Source organism: Balaenoptera ricei, chromosome 10 (genome assembly GCF_028023285.1).
Source record: "Balaenoptera ricei isolate mBalRic1 chromosome 10, mBalRic1.hap2, whole genome shotgun sequence".
Classification (NCBI taxonomy): domain Eukaryota; kingdom Metazoa; phylum Chordata; class Mammalia; order Artiodactyla; family Balaenopteridae; genus Balaenoptera; species Balaenoptera ricei.
In genome coordinates this window covers 32083993-32097732 of record NC_082648.1, presented here as the reverse complement: position 1 = coordinate 32097732, position 13740 = coordinate 32083993, and the positions used below count along the sequence as shown (strand labels likewise).

Below are 13740 nucleotides of genomic sequence, written 5' to 3'. Positions count from 1 at the left end.
ATAGAGTCTTGAAGTGATGTATTTCACTTGCTTGATGTTGTTCCTTTTCAGGGCCTACATTTTAGAAAGTGAGGATAGCTGGGTTCTGTGGATCAGTAATAGAAAGTTTTTCCCCCCAAATCTTGGTAGAAAACATAAGCACAAAATTTTAACTAATTTAGCTGTCACTGAATTTGCTGATATCCAGTGCAAATAGAAAAGCAGGGCACTGTAAAGGAAATGTTTGCTGTATTTCTGTTACTCATACTGTTGAATCAGTTCAATCTCGGTGTCTTTACCTGTTGACATCTGTATTCTTTTTCCTCATAATTCTAACTCTTTCACTGTAGGTCTGATGAAAGTGATTCCTCTCTGTCGGAGGTACACAGGTACTTTCTTTCTTTCCTACGTTCTGGCATTTCAGTGATGTTCTAAAATGCCTTCCTAGAAACTTTAAACAAAACTCATTTTTGTTGCATTCATAACTTATAAACCATATAAATACACTGATGTTTTTAAACATTAATTTTAATATATTTTTGTGATCATACCTTTCAAAGTAGTGGTAAACTTTTTTATATAATAGCATAAAAATTTGTGCTATTTATATTCTGTCTATAATCTAAAACTTTTCTTTAAAGAAATTAAGTTCTATGAAAATTAATGTAAAAGTTTGCTCCTCAATGGTTTTTGCCACCTCAAGGCATGGGAAGTGAATAAGGTATTTTTTCATGTTGATTTATCGATTTTAAATAAAAAGTTTATGGCAGGCTTTGTGATTTTAAAAAAAGGTATACTAGGGAAAAAATGGACACTATGGTACCTAAAATATAGAAAGATATAGAAAGTAAAAGAATTTTAAAAGCATAATAAATAGTTTTAACTGGTAGATGCTGTTTTTCAAATAACAATGTTGCGTTTTTTCATGTTTATGGGTTTTTTGGACCCCTAATTTCTCTTTTTTCCTTTCATTTCCTCTTCCCACTAATCAGTTTGTCTCCTCTCTCTTTGCACTTCTTTCCCATGTTTTATGGCCATTTTCCTGATCATCAGTAGATCCTCCAGAAGGTAGGCAAGGGAAGGGAGAGGAAATTAATCTTATTCACAGTATTACAAGACTTTACTGGTTTTGCATGGATCAGAAATAAGCATTTTTTCCCTTCACATCAGATCTGTTGTATAAGTTTGCAATATTTAACCTTAACTTAAACTATTTTAAAGTTGATTTATATACTTCAGAATGTGGATAGATTAATTTTAATAGAGAAAGAAATACCAGGGATTTATGTTTCCAATTTCTGTACTTTTTCTATTATCTTTTGTATAAGGTAATCTCTATAAAATATTAACTCTAACATTCTGAATATTTGAGAGTATCTTTCAGTATCTAATAAATATGATGCTATATTTAATGTTGAAATTATTTTTCTTCAGAAGTCTGAATGAATAAAACACATAAGAATGAAAAAGAGACATCCTGGTCTCTAGGGCTATGCCATACATAAGTTACTGGAGGCAAATATTCACTTTTGTAATATTACAACCTTTGACATGACAGAATTGTGTTGCACATTATATCATCAGGAAACGTTAATAGATTCTTAGGATAAAGATAGTAATCTGAAGGAAGGAACTCATTTGGAGACATAGTGCTAAATAACCAAGGGTACTGTTTAGCTTTTTTCTTAGGATGATTTGTGTCATTAAATGCAGATCAAAACAGCTCTTAGGTTATTAACATTAATTCTTTTCTTTATAATCAGCTTGTTAGAATATACATACATATATATTTAATGTTTTAGAAGAGCAGCAATTGACTATGCATTAGATCATAACTTTTCAACATTTGAAGCAATAGTTATAATTTAATGGCTTCAGTTCATAGCTGTAAACCCCACATAATATTGATAGGATTTCAAAATGGCAGTTTTAGGCTTTTGAGGAGGTTTTGCTACCATTTCGGTTTTAATCTGGTTAAGTTCTTAGATTGGTAATCTAACAAGTTACTGAGCATTAATTTCAAGAATCTCAAATTGATGTGTGAATGCAAATATTACTTTTTATTTTGTAATTATACACCCATGTGGTAACAATTCCTGGTCTTATTTCTGGTAATGGGGAACTCCCTTCACTTTTTGAAATCATTATAACTAAATCCCCAAAATAAAGTTTTTCTTTTTAAATCCTAAGCCTAATTTACCTCCTTTAAATTTTTATTCATTGGTCTGTCATCAACCCTCTTGAGCTATGCTAGATTTAATCCAGTATACCTTTTTTGTGTGTATGTGCCAGCTCTTTAAATATTCAGCTATTTAACTGTGCTTTTGTATGCTCTCTCCGATGAAGGTTCTCTTATCAGCTCAATAGTTTTAGATTCATCTGTTCCTAATGTGATATTGTCTGCAGATCCTTCTTTCTGCTTCCACTGTTTTGGAAAATCTCTGATTTTTCAAAGCTGTTTTTAAAATGTGGCATCTGGAACTCAGCCTCATTCCAGATGTGGCCTTGGCAGAATACAGTAGCTCTATTGCTTTCTTTCTCCTGAAATACTTACTTCTATTGCACAAGTCATTGAAAGTGTTGGTAGAGGAATCATAAATTGTTGATCCATTGATCTTGTATTCAATAAACAAATTTCTTTAGCTTTTAAAATCTAATTAAGCCCCTTTCCTACTTGGAGCATTCTGTTCTATCTTCAACATAAATTTTATGTTTAAATTTTATCCAATGAATATTTTAGTGCTAAGTACATACTTAAATGGATTTTTTTGGGTAATTTTTCTAGACAATACAGCTCTTTAAAATATCAATTAAATAAACATGCCATATCTGTCTTGAGTTCTGGGGAAAGACTGACTAGATATTGAAGACCTTTTTCCAGACTGAGAGGAACATTGACTCTTTAGGGGTGACTCTTCAGCCACTGATGGAACTACCTTACTACAACAGTTTCATACTTACCCAACATGTCCATAGGGATATCATTTGAAAAGCTTTTTGTATGGACCTTATTGGAATCAACATATGTTGTGAATATGACATTCCCCTAATCTCCTGCCTATTAATTCTACAAGGAACTTCCCCTGTGAGATGTTATCTCTTACTGATGAGCATTTAAGTGTTTGTAATTATTTGTTTAATATTTTCCTCTGTGAGACTCAACAAGAAGTTTTACTCATCTGTAATTTCTGAAATCCACTTTTTTTTCTCCTTTCTGGAAAATTGGGTCTACATGTTTTATCCTCTTTATTGATCCTCTTAGTATACCAACAATGATTTTTGTCTCTGCAATGGTATATACTTTCACAACCCTGTGATCTAATGATGTAAAAACAGAAATACTTGAACTCACTGAACAAGTCTTCATTGTCAGATCTAATGTATCTTGGGCTTACATTTCTTCTTAATTATTTCTGTCCCTTGCATCTTAAAGGTTGTTCTCATTCATCAGGAAGATGGAAACAGACAGCTTTGTTTTATTCCTGAATCTGTCCTAACATTATGCCATCTGTCTTATATAATGGACATATTTCAACATAATTTTTCTTCCTGCTCTGAGCAAAGATACATCCAACTTATATATTTATCATTTCTTAATTCACTCTCATTTTTAGTCTTCCCAAGACAATTATTTCAGTTCAGATCCTGTCTTAACCTCCTTTGGGATAGGGACAGTGTTTTGATAAATTTTATATTTTCACAGTTCATAGTCCAGTGGCATAAAGCAGAAATTCCAGAAATATTAAAATTATGAGAAGTCTCCCTAAAGAGCATCACTATTCTTTTAAAATCTTACTCTTTTTTAAAAATCTTCTTTGAGATGGTGAGAGTTTTAAAAGTTTTTGTTATTTTTGAGCCATTCTCCCTTTAGAATTTCTGGCTATGCAATCATTCTTGTATTTATTCAAATTTGTTTGAAATTTGCTTCCTTAGTATTTTAGGTGGTATGTATTATACTTTCTTCAGAATGTCTTTTTTTTTTAAAGGTGTTCTTTTTTTTTTAAATTTATTTATTTATTATATTTATTTTTGGCTGTGTTGGGTCTTCATTTCTGTGCGAGGGTTTTCTCCAGTTGCGGAGAGCGGGGGCCACTCTTCATCGCGGTGCACGGGCCTGTCAGTGTCGCGGCCTCTCCCGTTGCGGAGCACAGGCTCCAGACGCACAGGCTCAGTAGCTGTAGCTCACGGGCTTAGTTGCTCACGGGTTTAGTTGCTCCGCAGCGTGTGGGATCTTCCCAGACCAGGGCTCGAACCCGTGTCCCCTGCATTGGCAGGCAGATTCTTAACCACTGCGCCACCAGGGAAGCCCTAGAATGTGTTTTTTGACATAGAGTCGCATTCCAGGCTGATAATCACATATTCCAGTTATCCATCATTTATGCTTTCTCATTTTTCATAATTCACTATATTTGAACAGCTCCCAATAGTACTTCATTAAATTTTGAAGAGATGAAATTGTTAATAAGAAAATCCAGTTTATCATGACTTTGCTCTTTGCAGAATGCACCTGCTAGTTGATGCCAAATTAGTTGATGCACTCCATCACTACTATTATAATTTCACACTTTGTCTGTGTTCTTTTGCTTAAAAAAGAGACAAGGGAGCAATCTGGATTTTATTACAGTACTAATTATTTAGAAAGACTTCTTAAAGCCAGAGAAAAAAATTAAAAGTAGTTTCATGATATAGCTACTAAAGTAAATCTTATTTTTTTCCCCCACCTCAGGGGCATAATCAACCCATTTCCAGCTTCGAAAGGAATCAGAGCTTCTCCACTTCAGTGTATTCACATAGCTGAAGGGCATACAAAAGCTGTGCTCTGTGTGGATTCTACTGATGATCTTCTCTTCACTGGATCAAAAGGTGCTAGTAGTTGTGCCATGTGGATATTTAACATATTTTTTTTTTAATGATTACATTTTAACAGGTTTTTAAAAATGTCAAACTGCTTAAGACACATAAGAACCTGAGAGATAATCTCATTCAACTCCTGAATTATATAAAATATAAAATCATTGCATAGTTGGGAAGATAGTAAAACTTGTGTTGATGTTATGTGAATAGAATGGTGAGGGAATACATCTCCGTTTGGTAATTGAGCACCTAATACATGCAAAGCCCTGAGCTTAGTAATGCAGGCTATATAAAAATCTACAAAAGGCCATTACAGTGTACAGTGTGGTAAAGAGAATAAGATGGGTAGCAACCACCATTCCTTGAGCACTTACTCTATGTCAGAGACTATGCAAATTTTATCTCATTTAATTCTCACAATAACCCCAATGAAATACATGTTGCATCCTAATTTTACAGATAAAGAAGCTGAAGATTCAAGAAATTAAATAATTTTCCCAGATAAACTTAACTAGTAAGTGAAAGAGCCAGGATTAGAAACCTAGGTCTACTCATCTCCAAACCTGCACTCTTAACCCCTTTGGTGCAATTGTAGGCAAATAGAAATTAACTGTAAACGATTTGAAGAGTTATAGACAAAGAGTTTCAGGGTTTCAGAAAAGGGAGAGGTTATGCTAAATTGTGAAAAATAAGGAAGGCTTTGATAAGGAGGCATTTAGGATGAACCTTACAGGATTGTTTGGATTTGACAGGTAAGAATTGGCAACCAAGATTAGAGAACAGTGTAAGCAGAGACTTGGAGGTAGAAGTGGGTTTGGAAACTGAATTCAGTTGGATTGAAAAGTAGAGTATATGTAGGGGCAGTGGTGGACAGTGAGGTTAGAAAAGTGAGAAGGAAGCATGTACAGGAATTTGGGAAGCTAGTCAAAGCTTTTTAGCATTTAGGGATGTTACAAAGTGAGGGGAAAGTCTAGCTAGAACTTGTGAATTGTGAATAATGGCAAGTAATTCCCCAATTTAAAAAATTTGCTCTGTAAAAGAATTTTCTAATGATTCAAATTAAATTTATTAGTCCAGGATAATTAGATATTTAGCATGTCAAAAAAAAATAGAATAGTTTTATGATTATGTTTTTGGGTCAAAAATGAAATCAATCAGTGACCCCTGGAAAAGAAAGGTGTTTGTATTCCCACGTGTGGAGTGTGGTGAGTACGTAAAAGAGTGATCAAAGCAAAATGTCTCAAAGAGGCTGATTTGGGATTGCCATTTTAAATTCAGGAGCAATTTGAAACAAGATTCTCTTAATATGTCTATTTCAAAATTTTGTATAATTATTTTTTAATACCACATAATGCATACACCAGATATCCTGGCTTTCATCGAATCCTTTATACCTACTTTGCCTTTGAACCTGCTGCAAAGTGTCAAGGATAGAGTTAGGATGCCTGCTGCAAGTTAATTAAATAATTACTGTTTTCTTATCTCATTTTTTTCCTCATAGAAGAGAAATTGTTATTGTTAAGAGAATCTAATTTAGCTCATATTGACATTATTTCCTCTTTTTTATTTGTTTGTTTTTAGATCGTACTTGTAAAGTATGGAATCTGGTGACTGGGCAGGAGATAATGTCACTGGGAGGTCATCCCAACAATGTAGTATCTGTAAAATACTGTAATTATACAAGTTTGGTCTTCACTGTGTCAACATCTTATATTAAGGTGTGGGATATCAGAGATTCAGCAAAGTGCATTCGAACGCTAACGTAAGTAACTTAAAGACAAACAGCATAAAGGGCAAATAGTTCTTGTTTACAAAATGTAAGAAAAGATAGGCCTATTTATGCATTTTTGTTTATTTATACCTATCCACTTGCAAAGAATATGAAAGTGTTTATAATAAGAACACAGATAAAATAAGGTGAAAAAAAAAACTATTGAGAAAATAAAATACAATAGCTCAATATTAAACAGGAAAGGAGAAGTCATATTTGATCTGTGACTAAATACACATTTCATATTTCCTCCCTCCCAAATAACTAAGGAATTAAATTTTCATAGTATTCATTAATTGATGTAGTTAAATGATTTACATTACTTGCTTCAGATGAGTACCACTCCTTGGAAAATGGCTGAAATCACCATTATAGACTGTTAAGAAGTACTTGCAAAATTTAATTAGCATGTATTGAATAATACATGCTAATTAATTGAGGAGTTTTCTTAAGACTTACACTGCTTTGGTGCTAGCCTATATTTCATAACTGTAGGTTATGTTGGATAATTGGAGGATGAATTTGTTTTCTACGTCTGTTATCATATATGTATGTCTTTAAAATATAGAGCAAATAGTGATTATTTTTGCTGTAAGATTGATGAACTGTTTTACATAATTAAAATTAAGATGAACTCTGTTGGTTTAAATAAGAGAAGGGAGCATAGGAATGGTTAATTTTTACTAATTTGTAGAGTGAGGATTATTAACATTTAAGTGCTATTTTATATTTTGAGAATTACTAATTATTTACTGTACTGAATACAGGTCTCTTGTGGAAAATTTTGTAGAAAAAAACCACTGTATCTTATGTTAGAAATTTACCAATCCAGTTGACTCATTAAAATCAAATTTGAAAAGATTGATTATAACTTTGTGTTTTAGAAGTTTGCTAATAAAATGTTTCAGAATTTTAAAATATACTTACCATTTAGAATTTAGCTGAGGAAATAGAAATAAATCATATTTAAGTCTTTCGCATATAGTAAATAATCCTTATATGATTGGGTTAAAATAAACAAAAACTGAAAACAAAAAGTCCTTAATGTCTTTAATTCATAAGGGCAAATCTTATATATGAAAGGAATACTGGTAGGCTTGTTCCTCAGGGAACTTCTGGAAGCTTCAGGAAAATGAACTAATTTTGTGACACTGTATCATTTGTTGAGTTTTTTTTGTCTTTGTCCTCTAATCTTTTCTGACTCATATTTAAGTCATCCCTAACAGGGCCCAGAATTCCTAGTGTTATAGTAACTTGCAAATTAAGAGTTTTAAGCCATGTCGTCTTGTTTTCTTCATTCATTTATTCATTTAACTATCAAAATGTTTATTTATTAGTGTGTATGAGGTGCTGTGCTAGGCACAGTGCATACAGTCACCAAAGAACACAGATCTTCCTGTTGTCTACAGCCAGTTTCCTAGGAATTTAAGGAATTCTAAGACTAACTCTTGTCCAGAAATGTGACTTATTTTGCTTTACTTTGTCTCTGTTAAGGTCTTCAGGTCAAGTTACTCTTGGAGATGCTTGTTCTGCCACCACCAGCCGGACAGTTGCTATTCCTTCTGGGGAAAACCAAATCAATCAAATTGCACTGAACCCAACTGGCACCTTCCTCTATGCAGCTTCTGGAAATGCTGTCAGAATGTGGGATCTTAAAAGGTAGAATTTTAAAGAAAATGTAGTTCCTGTATATGGCAAATGCAGTTTTCACACATTAATAACATTAGTGTGTGTGAAATCTAATTTGTGTAACCCCAGAAGTTAATATAAAAACCTAGACTTTTCTGTTTGATTCAGCACCTCTGAATGTCTATGTCCTCATTAGCAAACTCATAATTTTCCTTTCTTTTAATCTCCATTGCTGGGAAAAAAATATATGAAGGAAAATAGCCTTTCTTAATATTTGTCTATAAGTTGTGTTGTTTACCAGGAAGAGAACAAGATTTCTGGTAAACAGAAATCTTTGAAAGAATTATTTTTTGTAACATCACTTATGCATCATTATCTCAAAATGTTCAGTTTACAAACCATATAACTTTAAGTGTAAATCTTCACGGGAGTTTTATAAATATAGAATTATATATATATACACATATATATGATGAAGTATTAAGAAGATGAAGTGAATACAAAGAGAAAACTGATAAATTGAAATGTAAGGCATTACATCTTTGACTTGATTTTTTTATTTGCCGTGAAGTATGAGCTTTTATCCTTCATTTGAGTGTTTATTTTAGCTTCTTTTCTAGTTCTTAAAATTTTGGCAGCAAGGGAATATTTATTTATTAGTTAACATGTTTATTCAATATCAATTATGGCAGGCACTATACCAACACTTGTGGTAGGTACTGGGGATAAAGACTGAGCAAGACAAATTTGGTGTCCATCTTCTTAGAACTCATCTTGTAATGGAGGATAAAGGCCATTAAAAGGCAATTACAAGGGCTTCCCTGGTGGCGCAGTGGTTGAGAATCTGCCTGCCAGTGCAGGGGACACGGGTTCGAGCCCTGGTCTGGGAAGATCCCACATGCCACGGAGCAACTAAGCCCGTGAGCCACAACTACTGAGCCTGCGCGTCTGAATCCTGTGCTCCGCAACGGGAGAGGCCCACGCACCGCGGTGAAGAGTGGCCCCCGCTCGCCGCAACTAGAGAAAGCCCTCGCACAGAAACGAAGACCCAACGCAGCCAAAAGTAAATAAATTTATTAAAACAAAAATATTGTAATTGCCTTTTTTTAATATAAATTTATTTATTTATTTATTTATTTATTTACTTTATATTTAAAATATAAATTTATTTATTTATTTATTTATTTACTTTATATTTAAAATATAAATTTATTTATTTATTTATTTATTTATTTACTTTATATTTAAAATATAAATTTATTTATTTATTTATTTATTTATTTACTTTATATTTAAAATATAAATTTATTTATTTATTTATTTACTTACTTTATATTTAAAAAAAGGCAATTACAATATTTTTGTTTTAATAAATTTATTTACTTTTGGCTGCGTTGGGTCTTCGTTTCTGTGCGAGGGCTTTCTCTAGTTGCGGCGAGCGGGGGCCACTCTTCACCGCGGTGCGTGGGCCTCTCCCGTTGCGGAGCACAGGATTCAGACGCGCAGGCTCGGTAGTTGTGGCTCACGGGCTTAGTTGCTCCGTGGCATGTGGGATCTTCCCAGACCAGGGCTCGAACCCGTGTCCCCTGCACTGGCAGGCAGATTCTCAACCACTGCGCCACCAGGGAAGCCCGGCAATTACAAGATTTTGAGTAAAGTTTGTAATTCAGGTAATATAGGTAATTCAGGTAATAATCCCATCTAGAAGGTCTTTGTCAGTAGTAAAACAAAGGGAAATTTATTTTAGAAATTCTGAGGAAAACTGGTTATAACTTGTAACATTTTAACACATGACTGAGAAAGTATTATAAGCATAATTTATAGATAAATAAATGAGAGAGAAAGAGAAAGAAGAAACACAGTCCTGAGTACTGTTTTAGAAATAAAAAGTAGAAAATTGAAAACAGTGCTTGTTTAAGAAAATTAGGAATGAGGTGAGGACTGGGTTTATTCTTGAAGATATTAAACTTGATTTGTAGTTGTAGTACCATGAAGGAAGATACTCAAAGCCATGACATGAGGCAGAAAAGATATCAGCTTTTGAAAATCTTTACTTTCTTTTCTGCTGAAAAGTTAGATCCTTTTTCAAGTTGCTTGATTTCAGCAACATGATTAAATACAGATTCATCTTAACAAAGTAACTAAGAAAAGAGTTACAAGAAATAATAATATTCTAGAAGACAAATACATCTCTGTATTCCAGCAGCTTGATTTGAGGTAGGACTATGAAACAAAGGTTCATTGTCACCCCCTGACAATGGGCATCACATGTTTTTTCTACCACTCAGATATATTCCTGGTCATTTTCATGTCTTTGTAATAACTGATGAAATGGACTACCTATTTTCTGACATACATGTATATACACATATGTGTGCGTACATGTATGTGTATATGTGTATATATGATGGGTGTACATATATGTGTATGTGTATATGTGAGAATATATGTTAGTGTAGTAAAATAATCTTACTTTCTTCATATTGTTATTTTCTAGTTATATCAGTGACATAGTTGTTTTAATCAAATTTCAAATTGGCCCTAATAACATCAATCATATGTCTATAACATGTTGAGACATTTAACAGATTAAGGTTTACCTGGACTTAGGTTAGAGTTAAAATTAGCCTTTCGCAAGTTTTTGGAGTTTTGATTTTTTTTTTTTACTACCTGAATGTTATTAGTTGCCTTGGAATAACTTATTTAGGACTCCTCACACTTCGATCAGAGAATTGATTAGTTTGGCCATTATTTTTACTCTTAATTTGAACAGAGTTGCATAGAGGTGGAGTTATATCAAAAAGAACAGTTTTAGCAAAGACTATTGATTATTTTTGCTGAGGCTTAGGCTCAGCATGCTAAGAAATATTTTCAAACATAATTATTTTTCTTTCTTTTTAAAGGTTTCAGTCCACAGGAAAGTTAACGGGACACCTAGGCCCTGTTATGTGTCTTACTGTAGATCAGATTTCTAGTGGACAAGATTTAATCATCACTGGCTCCAAGGATCATTATATCAAAGTGTGTATAATAAAGTTGTTTAATTACATTCTCCTATTAAATGATAGATTTGAAGTATTGAGATGCACGTGGGACCTTTTTCTCTTAATCAGTTTTCTTTTTTCTCATTTCTAACCTTTGCTTTTTCTTCCTGATCTTTTCCTCACTGGGTTCCTGGTTGTGTTGTCTTATTATTTAAATATGTATTCTCACTTTTCATAGAAGATAGGTTGGGAGGGATTTAAAAAATTTTTTTGGCTCAGTCATCCAACTAATGCTTAAGTCTCATCATCACCACCTTTAATGCTGAACATGTTATGGTCTTCATATTTTATGCAAGTAGCAGATAAGATGAGGAGAGAAGCATAGTTTGATTCTGGAGATGTTAAATTTGAGATGCTAATAGAGGACCTTCTCATGTAGTCCAGTAGGCCATTTGAAAGGCAAGTCCAGAGCTCAAGATAAGTTATGACTAGACATGTATGTTTCAGAGCTGTTCAAACAGAAGCAGATGGTTAAGGAGTTAGAGTAGTTGACACGGCCAAAGGAGAGGGGTTGATATGACTCAGCCTTGGGGAATCCTATAAGAACCAACGGGAATAAAAAGAGGAAACAGTAATAAAGAGAGATAGGAAGAGTATAAGTACTCTTTTTTAGAAACTTTGATTAAGAGATGAGAAATCGGTTAGTGACTTGACAATAGAATGGTTAAGGTGAGAGGATTTTATATTTGGTAGACTTGAGCATGTTTATACGCTCAGGAAATGGGCTCAGTGGAGAGGGAAAGTGTGAAGAGTGAAGTGGTAGCAATTGGTGAATCAGATCAAAGATGTGAACCTTGGGAAAAAGTAGGTACACTTTAGCATCTGAAAAGAAGGGAAGGGTAAGAGAATGTTTGAGAATAAAAGGAAACTTTTGTAACTGGAAGGATGGTCCAGAAAGTTTATTTTTGGTCATACTAACCTTTTTAGGAAATCACAAGTTCAACAGTTAAGAGAGATGAGAGCAAGCGAGGGGAGTGAAAGGTTTTGAATAGCAGCTTTGGAGAATTTGAGATGACCACCAAGATTGCAGAGCTACCTAATAGTGTTTAAATAACAATCATATCATTTATTTGAATTTCAACTGGATTGATATGTAGCATTTTTATTATTTAACGTATCATTTGTACACTCACACATGAGAAAACTGGTTGCCTTTCTTAAGAGCTTACAGTCTTGTAAACATGTGACATGTAAGCAAAAGTAGTGTGAAGATAAGGCTCAGGTTCATCCTGAGTCATTCATAGCAGGTTATTTTAGTTAACTTAGTAAAATAAAACAAATCATATCTGGTTAATATATGTGTGTGTGTTTCTATGAATGAACACATATAGGTGCTTATTTGTAAGTTAAATAGGATGACTGCTTCCTTTCTGCTTTTATTTAGATGTTTGATGTAACTGAAGGGGCTCTTGGAGCTGTGAGTCCCACCCACAATTTCGAGCCCCCTCATTATGATGGCATTGAAGCATTAACCATACAAGGGGATAACCTATTTAGTGGTTCCAGAGATAATGGAATCAAGAAATGGGATTTAGCTCAAAAAGACCTTCTACAGGTAATGCAAAACCTTTTCATGGGATGGAGTGGGTATTTCAAAGTCATCAGTATTCTATATAAGAACACGAAGAGCCTCTATTTAGATTTTCATAGTTTAGGGTTGGTATCAAACAGGGCTTCCTCTTAAAAAGTGTTTCATCATCAGCCACCAGAGTTACTAATTATGAAAAGGGCAACATTCAACATTTAATGATATCTCCTAAATAAAAGAGGAATAGATAAGAGTTGGAAGATCTGGGATTGCCCATGCTTGTGTTTACTAAATGAAATCAGTCTTGGAGTAAAGCAGTCAGTTTCTCATTTTGTTTTTGTTTTTTTTGTTTTATGTACACATATTCCAAAGAGTACCAAGTTTCACTAAGGTCAAAGCAGTCTAAATGATTCCTCATCTCATTTTCATACATTCAACAGTGGTGGTTCTCTCATTTCCTATAGAATGATAGTTGGATTGAAGTGTTCTGTCAATACAATCAAACATTGGTGGCTTTTCCTAATTCCCAGAGGAAGAAATTAGTTAACAGATAAAATTGTACTCAATTTCAGGCTTTTCCTTATAAATGTATGCATGTGTATGTATTGCAATTACTCCTACTTTCCTGCTTAAAACCAGATGAAAACAAAATGAACAAGTAGCATGAATGTTAATAGAAAAAACCTGGCAACAGATGCATATATTGCACTCAAAAGCTTTTCTTTTATAGATATACATTCTTGGATGTGACTTTTATGTTATGTATATAAATATATTTATGCATAAAATATGGTGTATAGTCTGAGCTTATAATTATTGTTTACTCATTGTGAAATATATAGGTTAGCTCCAGCCTTCAACAAAAACCTTTAGGCCTCTATGTTCTCTTCCAAAATTTAAGGCAGTGGTTTTATGAGACAATCCTTATAGTCTAC

General features: G+C 33.5%; 1 protein-coding gene across 13 annotated transcripts in view; it reads left to right on the top strand.

Annotated features, from left to right (window-relative positions):
• KIF21A (kinesin family member 21A) overlaps positions 1 to 13740 on the top strand; it is a 175125-nt gene that overhangs the window by 154854 nt on the left and 6531 nt on the right. For 5 of the 13 annotated variants that reach the window (XM_059935635.1, XM_059935634.1, XM_059935632.1 and 2 more), the window contains 7 exons: positions 330 to 368; positions 1033 to 1047; positions 4706 to 4842; positions 6415 to 6595; positions 8099 to 8263; positions 11137 to 11254; positions 12662 to 12832. In XM_059935635.1, coding sequence (XP_059791618.1) covers positions 330 to 368; positions 1033 to 1047; positions 4706 to 4842; positions 6415 to 6595; positions 8099 to 8263; positions 11137 to 11254; positions 12662 to 12832 — 826 coding nt within the window. Of the gene's footprint in view, positions 1 to 329; positions 369 to 971; positions 1049 to 4705; positions 4843 to 6414; positions 6596 to 8098; positions 8264 to 11136; positions 11255 to 12661; positions 12833 to 13740 lie in introns of those variants that run through there. The other 8 variants (XM_059935638.1, XM_059935643.1, XM_059935641.1 and 5 more) reach the window with 3 other exon arrangements.